The sequence below is a fragment of the Pelophylax lessonae genome (genome assembly GCF_965119305.1).
Source record: "Pelophylax lessonae genome assembly, chromosome: 13".
Classification (NCBI taxonomy): Eukaryota; Metazoa; Chordata; class Amphibia; order Anura; family Ranidae; genus Pelophylax; species Pelophylax lessonae.
The window spans coordinates 114,150,431-114,172,609 of NC_138780.1; the positions used below are offsets into that span (position 1 = coordinate 114,150,431).

At 41.1% G+C, this 22,179-nt stretch overlaps 1 protein-coding gene across 1 annotated transcript in view; it reads right to left on the reverse strand.

Annotated features, from left to right (window-relative positions):
- Window positions 1–22,179, reverse strand: part of GALNT16 (polypeptide N-acetylgalactosaminyltransferase 16) — a 248,253-nt gene that overhangs the window by 75,900 nt on the left and 150,174 nt on the right. Inside the window, exon 4 of the mRNA XM_082275418.1 lies at window positions 15,700–15,767. Within this exon, the coding sequence (XP_082131544.1) occupies window positions 15,700–15,767 (68 nt within the window). The remainder of the gene's footprint in view (window positions 1–15,699; window positions 15,768–22,179) is intronic.

Here is a 22,179-nt window from a genome sequence, read left to right on the forward strand (position 1 = left end):
ACAGAAGAAGGTACAGCGGAAGTTCAAGAAGAAAGTACAGAGGAAGCTACAGCGGAAGTTACAGAGGAAACTACAGAGGACAAGCCTGTGGGTCAACCTGAACAAACTGCATGTTTACCAGGAGATATAGAAGAAGAAAATCCTTCACCAGGAAAGCCAACAGAGACAGTTGACTGTGACGAAGGCGAATATGAGGACACTTCGAATGCCCTTCCTCTACGCAGGATACAACCCAGCAGGAATAGGAAACAACCAAAAGTTCTGACTTTTGACACTTTGGGTCAACCCAGTAGTACTGCCAGAAATGCAGCTGTACAGGTCATAGACTGTATTCATACACTACCCATTTGCCCTAGCTGGTATTTAAGTCCAGAATGTTTTGCTGAGGACTCAAAAAACTGGTAAAAATAGTCACATATATATTGATACAGTCTATTAATTATCACTAGGTTACAGTTGTTTACGTATTTTGAAGATGTTAGCTCTTATTTTCTGTAGTTAACAAAAGGACAGTTCTTGCACTCTCACAGCAGATTTTCCAGGTCAAGCAAAAATAGCTTCACGTGATGGAACTAGGTAGTTAAGGTAAAGTCGGCCGACAACAAAATGGATAGAGAGTATTAGGTGGTTATGCTGTATTGTATTGATAACATACCATGGGTATTCCACCTTTTAAAAAACAAAGGACTGAAGTAATAAGGTGTTCCCTAGTTCTCCATCAAACCATCTTCTCAATAACCAACACAAACCTGTGTTGTAGAGGTTTACTAATTAGTTGGCTATATGCAACAATATCTCACCAGGTACATGAGCGCTCTGGACCAGGTGGGAAACTGTGACATAACTGGGAGTAGATGTCGCAGGGAGGATGGTTCCTCCATTAATGGGATTACTACTTAACCTTGGCTCCCAATGGCTATTGTGAGATGGGGAATGGAATGGTTCTAATACTAAATCTGCATATGTCTGGGACGACATCAAATTTTGTGGGGGAGAGTGTAAGGGATGTCAGGTACCCCATTAAAAAATAGTACATTTCTGTTTTATGGCATTTCTATTAATTTACCAGTAGATGGCAGCACAAAGCACAACTGCAAGCAAGGCATGGGAGGAACTAAAAAGTTCGACGTTTTGTTCCTGGGGGAACAGAATAGCAGTTCCTGTCCTTCAGAATAAAAAGTCACCTCACTGATGTCCTTGTATTTGCAGGTAAAAAGGAGTATATTTAGGGTTATAAACAGGGCAAAGTCGATTTAATTTACATCCCTGTGATCAGTAAAGGCTCCTGTCACTACTGTGTGATTGAATAACATACTGCACAAATGTTAGTGGGTCACACTGTCGCAACATGACTACAGTGTACCAGGAATGGGGTTATTATAGTGTTATGTGTTTATATCTGATATTAGATTGTTTTATGAGACCCCTGTGATGCAGAAGGAGTAACAACATTTCAGCACATGTTTAATTGGTTGTTATTTTCTATGAGGACGTTATTCCTGTATATCAGAATGTTGATATTAATATATATATAGTTATGTAATACTGTAGTATGTATGGACAGAATAGCAGTTCCTGTCCTTCAGAATAAAAAGTCACCTCACTGATGTCCTTGTATTTGCAGAAACTTCTCAATAAAAATAATTCTGATTTCACCCGGTCCGATCCCTTCGCACATTGGAATTATTGACCATACTTTCAGCATATGTGCAACATTAGCATTGTCATGTAGGGTTATGTAGACGTAGCACATTAACTCTTCTAGGGTGACAACACTTCTCATTACAGTTGTCACCCTAGGACAGGAAGTTACTGGCAGGTTTATCAGAATAAAATAAAGGGAAAAAGGTGTGAAAAAGAAAACTATACATCTGTAAGCTGTAACGTGGCCACCACACTTGAAACTGTTCAAAAAAAATTATATTAGGGAAAATAAAACGAATGCAGCCACCACATCTAAGGATCAGTAAGCTGCAATACTATCAATTTTTGTTCTTGGGTTTAGAAATGCTTAGCAAATTCACTAAACCAATGAGACTGGAAAAAAGGCATTGTGGGAACTGTAGTCTTCTACAATGATATCACTGCACTGCTGAACTGTTTAGGAACTGTACTTCCCAGCAAGCCATGGGCTCCAGGGAGACTATAAAGGGATCTGCTGAACAGGCCCACGTTCTTCTGCTTCCCAGGATCCATCGTGTGTGCATTGGTCTGCTGCAGAGGGAGCAAACTGTGGCCTACTGCACACCACCCAGCTGTCTGCATATTCAACCCAGGCAGGACGGATGACCATCGCTGCATCGCAGACATCACTGCAGTATCGCTGATCGGGTGGAGTCTGCTGGACTCACTGAGACAGCAGAGCGCAGCCATCTCAGTATCTCACAGCATGGAGAGTTGCTACTGCCTTTTCTTCCAGGACTCATTAGAAGGACATTAGGATTGGTGAGAGAGCACCTGCTCAGAGTCCATTTACCAGTTGCTACAGTTTCTCTTTGACACTGAACACAGACACTCTACATCTGGATCAGTTAGTGGATCATTGATAATCAAGACCAGCTATTCTGCATTGCCTGTTTCACACTGTGCTACACTGGGGAATCATTTGGTCTTTGAGCTCCAACTGCCGGTGAAGATCTTAGCAAGGCCTCGCAAATTGAACATTGCTATTTCATTGCTCTTACAGGGGACATGTTACTAGTATCTAGGCTACCTTATCTCTCATTAAGAGACAGGTACTAAAGGCCGGCCTGGGGTTCCCCTTTAGTAAAAGCATTTCTTAAAGCAATTTATAGCTTTCTGAGAGATTAATTTTACTTACTGCAAGATACTGTGTATATTTGGTGTATTTACTTGTTATTATAATTGGTTATTCACTGTTCTTTAGTGTCATTTCAACTGAGCCCTGGCTGTTCATCCAGGGCTTAGTTGATTATTACTCTTTTCAAGTCTCTTCCTTGAGTACAGCTGAACTAAAAAGTTAAACTCTATTTGCATTGTGTCAGTGTGTCATTTAAAGGTATACACAACATTTCTGAACCTAGAGTGTCAGGACGGCTGGACGGTTCACAGGGTCAAAGCAACATAGAAGAACATACAATTACCAGCAACCCTCAAGGGGGCAGTGCTACACTAAAAATCTAAATATTTTATATAAAACCAAAAACATGTGGGAGAAAGTTTATAAAAAATGTGATATGTCAAATAAAATACGACTTCAAGGTAAAAACAGCAATAATTTAAAAAAAACAAAAAAACAAACAAAAGAAAACTTCTCTTTACTGAAATGATACCACACATTTTTTTACTGGTTATGTGCCATTATTGCATTGTTGCTGTTGGGTGTGTTTGGAGCATCATAGTAATTACCTAAGAAATCTATATCGATTGTTGTGGGCTTGAAAAGTAAACAATTTTAATATTCACAGAGTGTATGTGAACATCTCTATAATTAATGAAGTTCAAAGTATGTCAGCCAGTTAGAACTAAAACTGTTTCCATTTCCCTACAGCTATCAATAAGATTCAGACTTTTAGATTCCAACCATCGCTTTTCAGCTCAGGCTTAGATCTGACTAATAGACATACCATAGAGACTGTGTAGTTGCACAAGGGCCTTCTGGGAGTTTTTGGCCCATTTATAATAAACATGGGCCAGGCAAGTGTTAGGTGTTAGTGGTATTCACTGTCTTACCTTGCATATTAGACTATGAGAAAGTTCAGGAGGATACTTTTAAATGTGTATATCTATTTATCTATCTGTCTTCACAAAGTAATTATGTTTGTATCTGGGCAATAGTTAAATGGGGGGCCCAAAAAATATTCTTGCACAGGGACCCTGCAGACCTAGCGCATTATCCTCAGTAGGCTTTTATTAAAGAAATGTTAAAAATAAACTACTCACAAACATGCGATATAATCCAGCATAACAATTCCATATAGCAACGTCCATATTGTAAGTCCAATGTCACGAGACATTGGACTTACAATATGGACGTTGCTCTATGGAATTTATATGCTGGATTATATTGCATGTTTGTGAGTAGTTTATTTTTAACATTTCTTTAATAAAAGCCTACTGAGCATAATGCGCTAGGCTGGTGCGCCCTTTTCTTTGTTTATATTTGCAGTGTTTTGTCGACCACCCCGGTCGTAGAGGGCAGCAAAGCTTAGCCATAGTGGATGCCAAGTAAGAGTTCCGGGATAGAGGCAGCCTGAGAAGCTGGTTCTGAGCGCAGGAGCAAGGTGCTCAGCATCGCAATTTTCTTTTTGGCCCTGCAGACCTGCATGTAGGGCAGCCCATTCGTTTCATTTCATAGGGATGTCCTACCTGCAAGAAATGCGGGGAAATTGTAAAATTGCATGGTTGCATGTGTGGGGGTGCTATTAAGAATTATTGGCACCCCACATTTCTGCTAAAGAGCAGCGCATTTCTGTGCATGTCGGGAAAGCACACAATTTTGCACTTGTTTCCGACATGCATAGATCAGAACCAAGCCTATGTCTGCCAATGCTGGTGAAACATGCATGGTTTGTACAACGTTTAGATATACTGGAAGGAATGACATGTGCAAACTCAAAAGCTTGCCAGGATCTGTTCTTTAAAACAGCAAATTATTACTTTGTTTTCCTTATAATGCTTAGAATTATAAATTATGTATTTTAAGCCAAACTTTTCCAACGTTCTCTGTTATTTGCAACTTTCTCTGTTATTTAGGGATGGAGGTGCATTAGGCCATATTTTATTATTGTATTGTATATTAGGTGGAATACACTTCTTGCCCATTCATGGCTTGCTCCACATGTTGGACCTTGTATTTTTTGCATTTTTATACTTTGTGCCATTATGGCTATACTGTTATATGATGTGAACTTTTCCAACTAATTATCCCATGCTCTTTTCCCTGGAGCTGCAATTGGTGTCTCTGTCTGGGGAGCTGAGATGCTTCTTCATCCTTCGCGGTCCCCGATTGCCCATCCTGGACGGGTGGTGCCTGCAAAGAGTGTCGGCTTCACGTGGCGGACCCAGCATAGGACGCCAACGCCCTTGCCGTGATGTCATCGCACCAATCCAGGCGGCCATGTTGCACCACGGTGTGGTTGGATGTGCTCTCAGCCCTGATGTTGGGTGAGGTCCACAGGGGCTCCTTATAGGTACAAATAAGAGAGCCCAGCGCTGCACTTGCCTTCAGTGGCTTCATGGTGATCGGTGATGATACATGCAACCTCTTGCCCAGAGCATTGCTTCACTATGGTAGGTCACTTTCATCCACTTTTTCTGTCTTTGAGACTGGTGACTAGGTGGCTGTTTATCCCCCTTTTTTTCTCTTTCTTTTTCTTTCTTCCTTACCACATCCACTTGGAGTCTATTTTCATCTTCACTCTATCCAATTCTCCCTGACCCTTACATAATATGATATATCCAATGCACCTAGTCGTGTTTATCTCACTTTGATTGCACATCAGTCAAGGTTGCTACCTTGATTCACTACCTCTTCTTCTGAGGCCTCTTCTGAGGCCTCTGGCCCCTGGGGTTTTTTTTTTTGCCTTTTCCTTTAATCTTAATTGCATATTATTGATCCTTTTTCACACTTTTTTGGTTTATTGCCCACGTTCAGCAATTACTCTGAGCATCCGATATAGATTTTTTTGAACTCAGGCTCACTCCTAGTGTTACTAGTTGATACTCCTACTTACTGCACAGTATTACGCTCCTTGTATTGATTGCTGATATTACTATTCATACACACTTTAGAAATTAGTCTGATAGATAGATATATCTCCTATAGCCATCACTGTAGATGCCACACTATGTTGGTTTGTGCTTACATATGGCCCTGTTTGTCCTGCTGTGCCCTTGTGTATCCCAGGCCCACAGCTCCCGGGATAGACATTCCCAGTGGGAGCCAATGGAACATGAGCATGCATCTCTTTTTCAACAGATTTGTAAGTATGGGCCCCTTGGTGGCCCCTTAGTGTTTTTCTTTAGTACAACATCATCTACTATCTTTATTACATGCTTTATTTCATATAACTTATGTATCACATCAACCCTTGAGGAAGTGAAGAGTTGTTCATGAAACACATCGGGATACCAGGGTGAATTTTCATACCTATCATGGATTGTTCTATGGAATAGTGTACTTGACTATGAATATTTAATATACTATGTATAACATCACAAATCTGTTTGACAATACGGTACTTGTCCGTGTTTACTTGTTGACATTGTATGTACCAATAAACTTGCATTTTATATCTCATCATTGGGCGTGTTGCACCTCATTTAAAGTCCCGATGGCAAACTTTTGCAACTTTCTCTGTTATTTAGGGATGGAGGTGCGTCACGGGGTGCATCAGGCCATATTTTATTATTCTATTTTAAGCCAATAAATTTAAAACAAAATTCAGCATATTATAAAAAAATAATGGATTAAACTCATAGGTATGGGGAAGTCATTTGAAGCTCAGCTGCGATTATGGAGTGAGCTATTAGCATTTATTTGTATTGATAAAACAAATGCTATACAAAAAAACGTGAATTGCAATATCTTAGGTAAAACAAACTTAGCTTTGAATATTGTGAATTTTACCAACATGTTCATGTCAGTAAATAGGAGTTTTTCGTTTTTGCTTACCCTTTACATTCTTAACCACTTCAGCTCCGGAAGGTTTACCCCCCTTTATAACCAGACCATTTTTTTCAATATGGCACTGCGTTACTTTAACTGACAATTGCTTTTTCGTGTAAGGCTGTACTCAAATAAATTGATGTTCTTTTTTTTCCAACAAACAGAGCTTTCTTTTGGTGGTATTTAATCACCTCTGCAGTTTTTATTTTTTGCTCTATAAACAAAAAAAGACTGACAATTTTGAAAAAAAAAAAAAAACTAAATTTTTTTACTTTCTACTATAATAACACACCCAATAAAAAAAAATGTAAAAAATATAATTTCTTCATCAGTTCAGGTCAATATGTATTCTGCTACATGTTTTTGGTAAAAAAAATCCCAAAAAGGGTATATTGATTGGTTTGCGCAAAGGTTTTAGCAGCTACAAACATTATATGGTGTTATTATGGAAATCTTATTTATTTATTTTTTACTAGGAATAGCGGCGATCAGCAACTTATAGTGGGACTGTAACATTGCAGCGGACAAATCGGACACTATGTGACACTTTTTTGGGACAAGTGACACGAATACAGTGATCAGTACTAAAAAATATGCACTGTCACTGTACTAATGACACTGGCAGGGAAGGAGTTAACATCAGGGGCGATCAAAGGGTTTAATGTGACCCTAGGCAGTGCTTTCTAACTGTGTGGGGGGATGCTTGTAGTGTGGGAAGACAGAGATCCGTGTTCCTGCTTTGCATTCACAGAGCTTCCCTTGTCACATAGGCAGACCGCCGTTCTGCCTCTCTCGGAAACAATCGGCAGGTCTCCGCGGACCCGCTAATTGACTCCCACTGTGTCCAATCACAGCAGGCGCTGGTTGCTGGTGGTGCGTTGCGTGCCGCAAACCCGGAAGAGATTTCGCCTGTAGGAACCCCAGCACCACAGTATATATACATGGGGCAATCAGCAAGTGGTTAAAGTGTATCTAAACCCAAAAAAAAAAAGTTGAATATATATTGGAGCTTACTAGTCTTTAGATGTGGTGAGTGCATTTGGGTATCTTATTTTATTCCTTTATTTTCCTACAAATGACATACTTCCTGTCCCTGGTGGCTTTGCTAACTCAATCCACTATACTTATGGAGGCAGTAATGATTGTCACACAAGTCATCCTCTGTTCATTTTCATTACAGGAGAGGATGGGAGTGGATTAGTAGTTTATATCTAGAATGATAACATTGTGTAGCACTACCCCCTCAGGGGTCCCAGATGACTGGGTTCATCACTCCGGCATAGCCAGGCAACAAGCAATTTATACTTTCATCCAGACACAAGGAACAGTCTATGAGCTTGATTTTTGTTGTTTTATTAAGGGTAATACCTTGGATGGGGAATAGAAACCATGGGCTGCCCAGCTTGATTGCAACAAAACCAGGGATACCTTCCTCCCTATATACATACTCCAACTGTTCTCCTTCTGAATACTGACAGTCTCTGATGATCAAAGATATAAAGGCCCCTTAAGGACTAGGAACTCTCAGTCCCTTAGAAAGTAGCACAAAATGTTGTAGGCTGCATACCTGAGTATCTCCAACTCCACTGTAGACACTGATCCCAGCTTTACTGACTGCAGGAATTACCAGCCCACCTGGCTGCTTCTTCACCAGCCCACCCGGCTGCTCCAAAGATCTCCCAGGGCAAGGGAAAGGAAAAATTAGGCACAACGGTGCCTTCCTGAAAGGCTTGCTACTTGTGGCAGTCTCTCCCCTTGTGAATCCCTAGGTGTCCTTCTTGCTCCCTTTGCTTCCTTAGGTAAGATTCCTTTCATACCGTAATGCTGTCAGGATCCACCCAAGCCAGCCCGAGCTCAAGCCTGAGGCAGAGTCCCCCCAGACCAGGAGCTCCCCTCCAAGGCCCCCAACCTTCTCCTCAGCTATTCATCTCGCACAGACTCCCCTGGTGGCATGACTTATCCATATTTAAGGGCTGGCTCAACCACCCTGCCAGGCCATTGCCTGGGGATTGGCCAAGCTCCCCTATGTATGCAGATCAACCCTCCTGGCCTTTTCCTTAGAAAAATAGTATACTGTGTAGATATGCACACATTAAACAAAACCACCAGTAGGGTGACAGCTTGGTTCTAAGTATACTGATTCAGAGTGGGCAAACTGTGCCTTGCATTAATATGATGCCTGCCCTTTAGGCTTGTGTTGATGCCATCAGTTTGAGATGCTTCTGGGCTTATTTAGAATTATTAATAGGATCATTTGACCTGCAGTTGGTCTCCTTCTACCTTGCTTCAAGCATGTTTTGCATTCCTGTAGGCTTGTATGGGAATGCAATACCCTTCTAAAGTGAACTAAAAAACGCCTGTGGGCAGGTGGGGCGGTAGTGTGATTGTTTTCCCTAACTTGTTGGGAGCCAAGTACTGGGTCACATGGAAGGCCTGCCCCACGTGGTTTCTTCTGGGCAACATTAGGCACTTGATTACAAGGTCACTTTACACACACATATGGGGTACCTTTGCTTTGTGCCATTTTCATCAATGCCCGCGGACAAGGCTAAGGTTGCTGTGGGGGAATACCCAACCTTAAGGTGGACCTCTACTCTTAGAGATGAAGGTACATCATGTACACTGACACTGCAACATTGTTCCCCGTGACAATGTACACCTTCACAGTAACTTGCATTTTGGAGGGTCACAGCCAACCAATATCCACATCCACCTGTCCAGCATTTTCCACTACAATCCCCAGTAGTGAAGTGGGCAGCGGCTGTGCACTCTGCACAGGTTCAACATGTGCACTCACTTAACTCTTGAACTTCCGTACCTCTGTACAGAATGGGGAACCTCTGCAGTGCAATCCACTCTCACTGCTATAGGAGACAGATCACTGGTGGAAGGAGTGGCGGCAACATCTCCCCCGCTGCTAGAGGTTGTTGCACCTATATTAGGTACACGCTATCAACAGGCCGCTTGTTACACTTCCATTACTCTAGGTAACCACATGTGTCTTCACATTACTCCAAACCATACTGATGTCTTCATACCCCAATGTGGTAAGACCCACTTGTTAACTGTGTGTGTGCTGGTTACTTATGATACACCTCTTTAGCAACTTCAGACCAGGCAGGGACAATGGTTCAATACTTTACAGTCCAGCGGGTAAAACATGATACTTCCCTAGTTCCATAACTATAATTACAGGCTTGTGTGCTGCGCCTTCATAACTGAAAGACTGCAGTCCAGCGAGCATAAGTCCTGCAAAGGCATTTCTCCAGCACTGGTGTCTTCCGGGTGAACCCCAAGTTAAAAGTCTCTACATGTGGGCGAACAGCATTCTCCTACTCCTATGGGTCTCTTCATCTATCTCCACCTCTTACGGGTCTCACAACCCAAGGTTGCACTGGAACTCCTTGGTTTCTCTTGTGGGATCAACAAAAGACTGCATACCGGACCACTGTCCATTTTTATATCACACTGTCCCATTTTTATATCACCCAATTGGGCTGGACCCCGACAGGAACCCCCAGCAGCTTACACCAAAATACCAGACAAAATATTAACTCCTACCCTCCCTAATGGAATAGCACCTACTAACTGCTTCAACCTACTTACAAACCATTTACACCAGTCTAATCATGATTACAGTTATGGTCTTTCCCAAAACTCCTGACAACCTTTGTCCATGCTCTTCACTTCTCTGTGGGAGAGGAACCAATGAGAGACAAACAGTATTGTGGCACACACAGTAGCCATGTATTAAAAGGATTTCAATCACTGGGCAGCTTGGTGGCTAAACAGTCAGACAGTAATGGTGTCCTGCAGCTCTGTGTCCTGGCTTTAAATCCCATCAGGCTTTCTATCTGCATTGACTTAATATGTTATCCCTGTGCTTGAGTGAGTTTCTCCATGTATTGTAATAAATTGGCATTTGACCAAAGTAACTCTAGTGTACGTGTGTTTGTTGGGGTGACTGATGCGAAAACATTGTATTGAGTGTGAGCTTTATATAAACGGTGTAAATAATGATGATCATAGGTGTTAAAAACCATATTCTGCAGCTTTCTCAAAGCTTTTATAAAACTTTCTCTATGACAGCCGCAAATCTCATTTCCACTTTGTTTCTTCATTATTTAGGCACATAGCACAGTAAAATGCACTTAATATTTCATTTGCTTGTGAGAACATAGCTTTTATCTTTAATTTACTCCATTTGTTGTATTTTTAAAATGTTCAAATACCTGTTTACCAATGCTGTTGGAGTTTTGCAACACTTCCTAATTCTTACTTGTTTTAGTCCTAAAGACCAAGAAAGCTTAACATTTGTCAGTCTTACTGAGTGGAGCACTGCTGCACCTGCTAATCAGGTCCCGTTTCTGGTAGTTGGACTTTGTTTGGCAAGGTTTGGGTCAGTGCTTGATTAACCATTGAATCCTTATTACTGTAATGGAGTCAGACTGCATATACAGCAAACAATATAGAACCCTTTTACTTTTTTTTTTTTTACTCTGCTAAGTGCTCCTGCAAAAGTTAAAATACCTAGAGCACTGTTAGCACATAAGAGAGTTGGACTGGGGCTCTCTCACAAAAGGCAGCATCCCAGCAGTCCATCATACCCCCCCAAACACTGCTCTAATCAACAGGGCTGCTCAGGAAGCGAGCGCTCTACTAATTCGATTAGTGTTCAGGCTGGGGGGGGGGGGGGGGTTGTTGGACCATTTGAGACCTGGGTGGCTGCTTTGTATGAGGGTTTTTAAAACCTTGCTGCTGCAGTTAGTGTAAAATAATAAAACAGACCAGGGGTCTCAAAACTTTTCAAACAAATGGCCAGTTAACTGTCCTTCAGAATTTAGGGGAGGAGGGATGGGCAGATTGTGGCCAGTGAGGGTAGAAAATGTCCTGTGCCCAACATCAGTGAGAATAAACATGGCCGCAGGGTTGGTAATCAGCAGGAGGAGGAGTAGTGCCCCATCATTGGTATTAGTGGGAGGAATAGTGCCCCATCATTGGTATCAGTGGAAGAAATAGTGCCCCATTGTTGGTGTCAGTGGAAGAAATAATGCCCCATAGTATGTGTCAGTGGAAGGAATAGTGCCTTATATCATTGGGAGACATAGTGCCCCAAGGGCCAGATAAAAGCTAGAAAGGGGATGGCGCGTGATACCATGGCTCCTGGCTTGCGGAGGTGTGAGGTCAGAGGAGTCTTCCCCTGCCCTGTCCCCGCCTATCCAGCTGGGGGATCCCAGACGCGAGAGGAACGATCTGCAGGAACACTCTATGCTGCTTTCAGATATGCTGGTATTATGAACTACAAAATGTGAGTGTCTCCCTTCTTACCTATCTTAATAAAAGTTTGTACGTTATTACACTATGGGAGTCTTCCCTTTATTCTTTTCCACACATACTGAGGAGGATTCTGTGTAAATGAGCCGCTGTCCCTGAGGTGTTTCTGATTGATCCTTCCGGCTACTGAGGGCTAAGGAGGTGGATTTGGTCATTTAACCCCGGACCATCTGGCTCTCTGTGCGATGCGCTTGGCTACCTATAACTTGGTAGCAAGGGGGATCTGGTAAGGAGCCAATTGTATCACTTTTTGGGTGTAATTCCTTCTGTGACCCTTTTCCACACCTTACTCACCTGCGTGGATTTTTCTTTTCCGGAAATAGCAATCATATGACACTCTTGGCGGACTTGCTTAACATTTATGGACTTAATCTGTTGATTTTTTTATTACTAGTTGCATAATACTCACCATTTTTATATAATAAGTTCATGGTTATCCAATATTTGTTTTATATTCTACTTCTATGATTAGCACTGCACCATATTGGTTTGAAAAGCTAGAAAAGGGGCTGCCTCTAGCCCCAGGTTTTCCTTTACGCTATCATGTGCAACGTTTAAATCTTTCACTACCACACTTAACCATAGTCACATTATTTGTAATTGTCCTTAGTTGCTATTTTCAGATTTGTTTCTTCATTGTTGAAATGTTTTCTTTTGATTTAAAGAATGACCAGACTTTAAAACGTCTGGTTTGAAATGATCTAAGATCTTATTGTGTCTTGTACTGTAATTATTGACAAGGTGATTAAAAATTGATTTCAATCACCTTGTTTCAATCACCAGCATGTTTTTTTTAGCTATAACCAGGTATGGTTTGCATTGCATAGTGGGCTAGTTTGGACCAATGTAAGTATGCTTTTATTATACCTGTGAGACTTCTGTGGAAGGGAGAAATCACTGCAGTACTCTCTACTACTACAGCCACTGTCTTCAGCAGGTTGGTGGCTCTGCTGCATAGGGAACAAAGGGGGTTGTCCGCTTGGCACCGGTGCCATTCAAATAATACCTTGCATTCTCAATGACTGCAAGGTATTCTCTGATTGGACAAGGTGGAGAGATGAAGTGGTGACGTGACGAGGCCTGGAAAAGAGCGGTGATCACTGTAGTACTGGAGACTACTACAGTGCTTTCCAGCTTCCACAGAGATCCCAGAGGTATGGCATATGCATTGTTATATAGCTATGGCATATGCATTCTTATATATATCCAAGGTGGACAAATGCAACTATGCAATATAATTCATACCTGGATTTTAGGTTTAATCGATGGAAGGGCTGAGGTGGCACTACTGTTGGACTTTGCTTAGGTCATCATTTTGCCCAAATTTGGTCCTGGCTTGGGCAGTGTCTAAAAAATGCACCTCAAGTTCACTGAGGACCTAATGTGGGGTTGTAGAAAATACAGAATGTCTTAGTTGTAATCAGTGTGGGAGACACTGAGCTACTTTCTCCATGGCATCTGTATGAAATAGAAACGTGAGATCATGATATTCTTTTACTATGAACCACCTCCGCAATCTGTTCAGCCCAGCATCAGGAAGGACTGCAGATCTCTTTTTACACTGAGAAGTATTGTTCTCTATGCAAGTAATACATCATTCCTTGTCATTTGTAAATACCTTATGGTAGAGAGATGTGCACATATTATTTATTTTATTAGAACAGTTCTGAGCAGACAGGCTTCACATAAAGAATATGGAATACACTGGCATACATCTACATATCTTGCTGAATGTGCATGTGCTAAACACAGAGTGGAGTCCCCTTTTAAAGGTTATCAGTGGCCCCCCTCTTGTGTTCCATGGCCATGGTGCTATCAGTCACTCTACACTAAGAAATTACTGGACGTCTACAGAATATTGTGATTGCAAATGTACTCATCTGTTTTCTGTACCCTGCCCACTTTCTGCCATTCACTACCCCATTCCTCCCAGCTGCACCTTCACTGGCATTGCCTTGACCATCAGAGCTACATTGTGCTACATTACAAGCCCTAATGCATCCAATCACATGCCGCAGGTGTTAAGAGTTAATCTGCCTTAAATTAGCACTTCAGTTGTAAATGCAACTTGTTGGTGGAGTCACTTATTGACTTCTTATATCTCTTGGGGACTTTGCTTATCTGACCCACCCTGGAATTATAGTCCAAATGCTATAACAGGGACTTTCTCTGCTGCACGCTTGATAAACCCAAGCAGGGGATATTGGACCTCTTCATAACTACAGCTGTAGGTGTGCTGACCTGGATCATATATAAATCAATCAAAATCAATTTTAGGACTAATGCTTTAAACAGCTACATTTCTTTAGAAAAGGGAAGGGTTAGAACCCCTATCAGGTTTTTATGGTGTCTGTGGACAGCTATTTGTGTGCTGACTATTGCTTTCTCTAAAGGGCAGATGGTCCACCTCTATTTGTCCTGGTAACCTTAGTCTTTGGACCAGGAGGGAGGGAAATGCTTCCAATGGTGACACCAGTTTCTGTGTCAATTGCCAATTGGGGAGTTTTCCCTTCAACTTCTGTCATAGTGACATTATCATGTTCTCCGGTGCAGGGTGTCACAAGTGAGGGGCCACAAACACTAAAAAGAAAAAAAACTGCCAGAAGTTGAAGGGTTACCCAATCTTACTACTACAGTTAATTTCTGACCTCTGTCAGAATTGTATAGCTGTCTGTGTACCTATACTGTGATAATGTACCCTTTTTATTTGTGCTGGTGTCCATTGTTGCTGGAACAGGATGGGAATCATTTCAATGAGGACATCTGGAGACAACTAAGAGGTGATTTCCCTTTAATTTGGCAACATTCTTAGTTTTTGTTGTGCCCTTAGAACAAGAGGTAAGGAAAAATCTCCCCAGTGGGACACAGAAAAAACTGACAGGGGTTTTAACCAATGACTACTTAATGATCAGAATCAGAAAGAAAGGTCCTCCTTTGTTCTGAATTATCCTTACCAACCCTCCTGCGGCTTGCATCACCTTGACTTTCAGGGAATCTGTACAAAATTTTAGATTTTGGCTGAGTACCCATGACAGTGTACCGCATCGCTAATTTTCAGTACCTCTAATATCATGGGGGCATGCTGGAACTTTTCAGGTGCTGCATGAATGCATTACACATAAACAACATATTTATTTAATTGTTTGTTGAATTAGAATAATCAATTTTAATTTCTTTTATGGAAAAAATAATACGTTTACATAGGAGGCTCACACAGACCTTAGTACATCGATAAACACCAGTTGCACACCAAGATCTATTGATGTGCTAAGGCCTGAGTGCGCATCCATATGTAACTTGTTCTTTTTTTCCTTTTAATGAACATTTTTTAATGTCTATTAAGACAAAAATTCATCCATGTAGCACCTGAAAAGACCCAGCATCTGTTCAAAAACCAAGGTGTCACAGGCAGTATGTCCACTGCTGTATCTGGCGGCTTTGAAAGGTGGCAGCTTGCCAGTAAGAACCTGCACCTAATGCTGAAACAAGAAAACACAGATCTGGAAGCCTACAGATAATAGGTAATATAATGATCAACGTCTTAACTAATGTGAAATGAAGAGAGTCCACGGGATTTAAACTCTCAAAGCTACATGATAAGTGAAAAACCATAAATAGATGCCATCTGTTGTGCAAAATAACACCCTCTAATCACATGGCAGTCTTAGCTCATCTCTCTCACGCATCATTATGGGTGATGAGTTCAAGTAGGGAAAGAGCAGAGGAGTACTTACGGTCCGCACTGTAGTCATCCACTAAAATAATCTCCTGAATTAGATTTGCAGGGCTTCGAATTAAAACGCTGTATCAAATAAAGGAGATAACAGTTAGTCCCGTGAATTAAGCACTGACACACAAAAAGTATTTGGTTGCATACAAGTTCTATAATGTAATAATGCCTAACGTTAATTTAAGCTTCTTTCCCAGAAGGTAGACCTAATTTATAATGCTTGATTCCGGAACAGATGGCGATATTAGAATTTTGCCGTAAAATAGATCTAACAATGAGTTTTTATTTGCAAAATATATCTCTCAACATTAGGAACAGACATTAAATATTATTATAGAACGATCTATGACATAGCGAACCTATAACTGGAAAGTAACAGTGCACATTTGATGCCTCATTATTCACATAAATAGAGTCGTAGCTGATGTGCATGTATACAAATGTGTATCTGACATGTAAAGTTAGCATAGATTATAAAAAGACTCAAGGACTATTATGCAAAGTGGTAGTGGGTATTGGCATTGCTCTTCAGGTTTTGGCTGCTACAACCAATAGGACTAGTTAAAAGTAAATACATGTCACCATACTCTATCTAAAAAAAAATGTGTCACCACACTCTATCTAAAAAAGTGTTATATGTGCAAATAATGCATGTGCAAACTTTGCTCTTGATGTGCAAAAAACATATGATTGATAAACACATATATATATATATATATATATATATATATATATATATATATATATATATATACATCCGGTGCAAACCAATATTGGTACTATTCACCAGGAAAGTGCAAGTGCAAAAAAAAAAGTGTCTATATATATATATACAAAAAAAACAACTTGTGCATAAAAACAGCTTGTGCATAAGGTAGCCTCATGTACAAAATACAATAAGTTCATAAATGTGTGCAGGACTGTTGCTGTTATTATACCAATAAACAACTTTGCTTTAGTCTTACTGCACAAACCAGACAGTATTGAAGGAGATTCTCGGATATTTTAATAAATGAGACCCCCAGACATTCAGGACTTGTGGGAACAGGTCTATTTTTCTGTGTTAATGGTAAATAGACAATGACTAACCCCAAATGTACTTCATAAAACCACATATATGTATGCACATTCCTTTGCTAAGTTCAGAGCCAGCTCATTTATGCATAGATCTTTATTTCTTCAATTCTACATATTTCAAAATAAATCAAGCAACAGCTGACAGAAAGGGTTATAAGCATTATGTAATTAGAAGAAAATGTATCAATCCAAGCTAAGCATGGCCCTTCTCAGCAAAGTCCATTACTTATTGACCATAGTCCTCCATCAGTCCCTAATCAATTTGCAGCTTTTTCAGACAGCATAAAAATGCATACAAAACTTTGAGAAAAAAAAACAGAGAGAAGAAAGTGCTTAGATCTGGCACAATAAAACACATTTTTTAAAGGTGAATATTAAACTCACGCGTTGTACACAACCATGAAGAAGGACATTTCCTCCACATGGTTGTGCATAGACGTGCGCACAGGGTGTGTCGGGTGTGCATTCGCACACCCTAATTACTCAATGTGCATTAGTATTATCCAGGGGCAGCACCAGGTGGGTGGTTGGGGGTGCCAGTGGCCAGTGTGAATGCCCCCATTATATTAAAGGCTAGGTTCAACTTCAGGAACATGTTACACCATTATTTAGGGCGTAATGTAATATGCTCCTAATCAACTGCCTCCCACCACCAGAACCTCCTCCCTGTGATAATAGGTGTTTGAGCTTTGGGGTGCACACCCTAATGCACAACCTGTGGTTGTGTATTTTAAATGATAGAGACAGAATATCAACCAACAATCCCAAAAAAATACATGATACAAATGTTATAAATTGAGTTGCAGTTCAGTGAGTAAAATAAGGAATTGATCCCTTACCAACCAACAATAATTCTGGCTCCCACAAACTGGCTACAGTATGTGCTCATGTGGTACACAGATTAGTCCTGTCAATTTAACCTCTCACCGCCCGCACTATAGCCGAAAGATGGCTATAGCACGGGCCTAAATTGCCAGGAGGGCATCCATGTACACCCTCCCATGCATGTGCTGCCTGCGCACCCCCTGCTGGCCGCAGGCCACGCGCTCTGTGATCAGCGAGTTCATGAGACTCGTCTGATCTCAGATTAGAGTAAGGGCCGCTCCTTTCCCTTTACTAAGTGATCAGCTATCAGTCAATGGCAGTGCCCACCAGTGCCCTCCAGTGCCACCTATTAATGTCCACCAGTTCCACCTATCAGTGCCCATCAGTGCTGCCAATTAGTGCCCATCAGTGCCTCATCATCAGTGCCACCAATCAGTGCTGCCTATCAGTGTCACCTACCAGTGCCTATCAGTGCCCATCAGTCCCACCCAGCAGTGCCCTTCAGTGTCGCCTATCAGTGCCCTTTAGTGCCGCCTATCAGTGCCCATCAGTGCAGCTTCATCAGCGCACATCAATGAAGGAGAAAAATTACCTGTTTGCAACATTTTCTAACAAACTATAAAAACTTTTTTTTTTTTTCCAAAATTTTTGGTCTTTTTTTGTTTGTTTAGCCAGAAATAAAAACCCACCAAAAGAAAGCTCTATTTGTGTGAAAAAAATTTCATATGGATACAGAGTAGCATGACCGCGCAATTGTCATTCAAAGAGTGACAGTGCTGAAAGCTGAAAATTGGCCTCGGCAGGAAGGGAGTTTAAGTGCCCAGTAAGCAAGTGGTCAAGAAGTTGCCCCTAACGACAACTCGTTACGTGTATAAAAGACACCTGTCCACAGAATCTCTTTCTTCCATTTAAACCTCACCATCATGGGCAAGATCAAAGAGCTTTTAAAGTATTGGAGGTATATTTAAAGGAGTAGTGCGGGATTACCAATAAACACACTTACATACCTACCTAGGTGGATGCAGCATCGATTTTATGCTGCAGCTCTTCCTCACCTGCTCTAAGACTGAGATTCTAGTGATCACATGACTGCTGATTGCTCAGTTCCTCATTGAGAAGCTCTGAGAGACTGAGCCATCTTCCGGTCAGGCATGTGGATGGATCCCAACATTATGTTGAATGATTTACAAAACAAAATGATAGAAAAAGATGGGGCTTTGCGGGCCAGTGGGAGTAGAAGGATCAGACAAAGAACCGTTTGTAAAACCAAAATTACATTTTATTTGTATAAAGAACAATAAAACTCAGCATGGACTACCATGCATATGTGATAGCAAAGGACTGACATAACATACAATAATAAAATCAAACAATTAACGTCACTACTTATAGAGAAACATATCCCCATAGGGGGTTGTAACCAAAATCTGTATAGGATGGAAATTGGGTCTCAAGCTGGATTCGGTCACGGTAGGTCCCCAGCAAGCCGACGCGTTTCGCTCAAGGCTTCCTCAGGGCCTGAGAGACCATAACAGACCGATGTTTTCCTTCTTGATAGTGACTTGCGCTAGGCGACAAAGCTGTAGCGATACTAGTGCTGCTTGGAGCTATATTGCTTCCTTATTTATCATAACAGACATCAAGAATGTGTTTCTTGCATAGGATCCAATATGTTACGTCCCAGATTGTGTTGCCAGGGGCAGGGCTTTTTTGGCTATCCCCCCTGTGTGAACTTTTTTTGGGGTGAGTCCCAACTCACAAGGTGAAGGTCCTCTCCTTGATATCTTCGCCCTTATATATATATTCACTCCTAGATATAATAGATCTAGTATTGTGTTACATGGCTTGAATAGGACAGGCAGCACCTTTCTTTCTGTAGTTCAAAGATATAATGTATATTTCCCCAGTTTAAGGGTCCTTGATGGCGACACAACTGACCTTTCCTCGGTCTAAGGTAGACTTCAGGCAGGAAAGGGAGACATGCATAAATTTCAGCTATATGGACACTATGGTCCTGGGCTGTATAAGCCCTCTATGTCTGGTTCACTAGCAGCCTGCCTGTTGAATGATTATTTATTAGGAGTTTGAAAGCATTACAGGTATTCCAGAAAGAAAAAAACATCCATGTATTCTGTAACAGCAATATAGCAAAACACCGATATACCTAGTTCGAAATACTCAAGGCCCATACACACGATCAGAAAATCATACAAAAATACCTCTTTCAAATTGATTGTACGATAATCTGATCATTAGTACACAGCTTTTGAGAGCCAATCATGACAGTTTATCCAATATTTACTGATCGGACAAGCACAAAAATATTTCTCGTATGATACCAGATCGTACGATTTTCGTTTAAGCAGTACAATTGTCATATGAAAATACAATACCAAATACACTACAACACATTACATCACTTCCTAATTTTTATTCTGTTGTACAAGACTTTTCGTAAATTTAGTAAACTCTTAATTTTCAATATGAGACTAGCATGCAAAAATAACGGATGATCATTTGTCCAATAATCTCATTGTGTATACCAGGCATTAGAGTACAGCGTGAGGCAAGCATGGTCATTACCTAGAAGGCATAACAAGCAATATATGCAATAATCTCTAGCTAAGTACGGCAGAAGAAACATTAGAAAATTCCAGGGATTCAGTAGGCATGAAACCCAATAGATACATCCATGGTATGTAAGGACATGTATTAATATTGTTAGAAACAACTCTTTCTAATACCTGGTATAAACTAACGTAGAGAAAAGAAAAAAGCAGAACAAAGAGAACAGTGAAAGAAAAAGAGAGAAAATGGGAAATAGAAAACAAAGAAGAAAAAAAAAAAGGGATAATGGAAAGAACAAGGATGGCTAGTACTCATGGGAGGTCCCTAAACAACCAAATTCTCAAGTTGTCGCAGAAACAAACGGAGTCAATAGCAGAAGAATATCTGAAGTGGGACCACACCATCCACATGAGATTGTAGCATTCAGACCTGTCATTATCCCATGCAATCATACGTTCCACAAAGTCTATCTGGTTCATTTCACAGATTCAGCCAACGTGGATCCCAACATTGCTGTTGGGATCCCTGCAAAGCCTGGACTGACTCTGTGACGTCAACAGACAGTGGGCTGAAGCTAAATCTGGGTCTCAAGAGTGCTGAAATAAGTGCATCCTGTGAACCAGAAGAGAAGTATGGCCAAACAAGCTTTGGCCATACTTCTCTTTTTTTATTTATATGAGCATTCTGCAAACAGTAAAGAGGTGAGATGACCTCTATTAACCACAGACAATTTTAAAGTATATGCAAAAGGATATATTCATTTTATTTTTCTTTTGTCTCCTTGTCACTCACCCCCTTTTTTTTTCATACCCTAAAACCACCATTTTCTGTTCGATGAGAGGTAAACTAACTTGTATACTGTACAAGCAAGTGTGCCTGTTAATTACTCTGTAGGCCTTTTCCACAGACAATATCTATTATTGCTGTAATAACACTGAATAAATAAATATAGAATATCAAAAAGTGTCAGAATCATTCTCAGCTGCTCCCTCCCTATGTTTATTTCATCAGTATTTCTTTACTCTCCACTGCCACTGGGTCTATGCAGCCGCTCTCCTACGCACAGCCTCTGCGTTATCATTACAGAATGTTTAAGCATTCATGATGTTAGATGAAGTGGTGGAGGGAAGGAGCAGTGTAGGCTGTCTAGTTGAGAGTCTCTGACACACCCAGAAGTGTCAGAATTTGAAGAAAACGACAGAAGGTCTTAACAAAGGGAATTTCCGGCTGATAATTATTATACCAGGATTATGGCTGCAGCCTCTATATACTGTACATACGGTTGCCAGGAAGCGGTTAAACTAGTCATGGATGGATCCAAATTTGGCAAGTTCAGCAGGGATTGCCAACATTTTGATCCATCTATGGCCGTTCCTGCAGTGCCATCTTAAGAGCAATAAAGGGCTCCAGGACAATGCTGGATTTTTATCTGGATGCATGAGTATTATAATGAAGGACAATCTACCCAAAAAGGTAATGGGGACTTGGAAAAGAAAAATGATAAAGGGGTGAAGTTCTATTTTAGTTATGCATCTGTTTAGAGCAGGGGTCTCCAAACTGCGGCCCGAGGGCCAGATGTGGCCCTTGGCTAGTCTTTATCTGGCCCTCGGGGCACTATTCCTCCCACTGATATGAGGCAATATACTTATAATTCTTCCACCGATACCAATGATGGGATACTATTCCCCCTACTAATAGGGGCACTGCTCCTTTCTCCTATTGACCACCAAACCTGAGGCCATATTTATTCTCATTGATGCTGAGCCAGGACATTTACTGCCCCTGCGGGCCACAATCCGGCCCTCCTAAAAGTCTGAAGGATAATAAACTGGCCCTTTGTTTAAAATATTTGGAGACCCCTGGTTTAGAGGGACATCTTCAGTAATAAATCTGTAGCTGGCCTTGCAAATCTGTCACAGTTGGCACGGGTCCCAAATCCACTGTAAATCTGTTGCAGAGACTTTGCTAAAGAAAGGTAGCCTGATTTGCATCTAGCTGTGATACTAATTTGCTT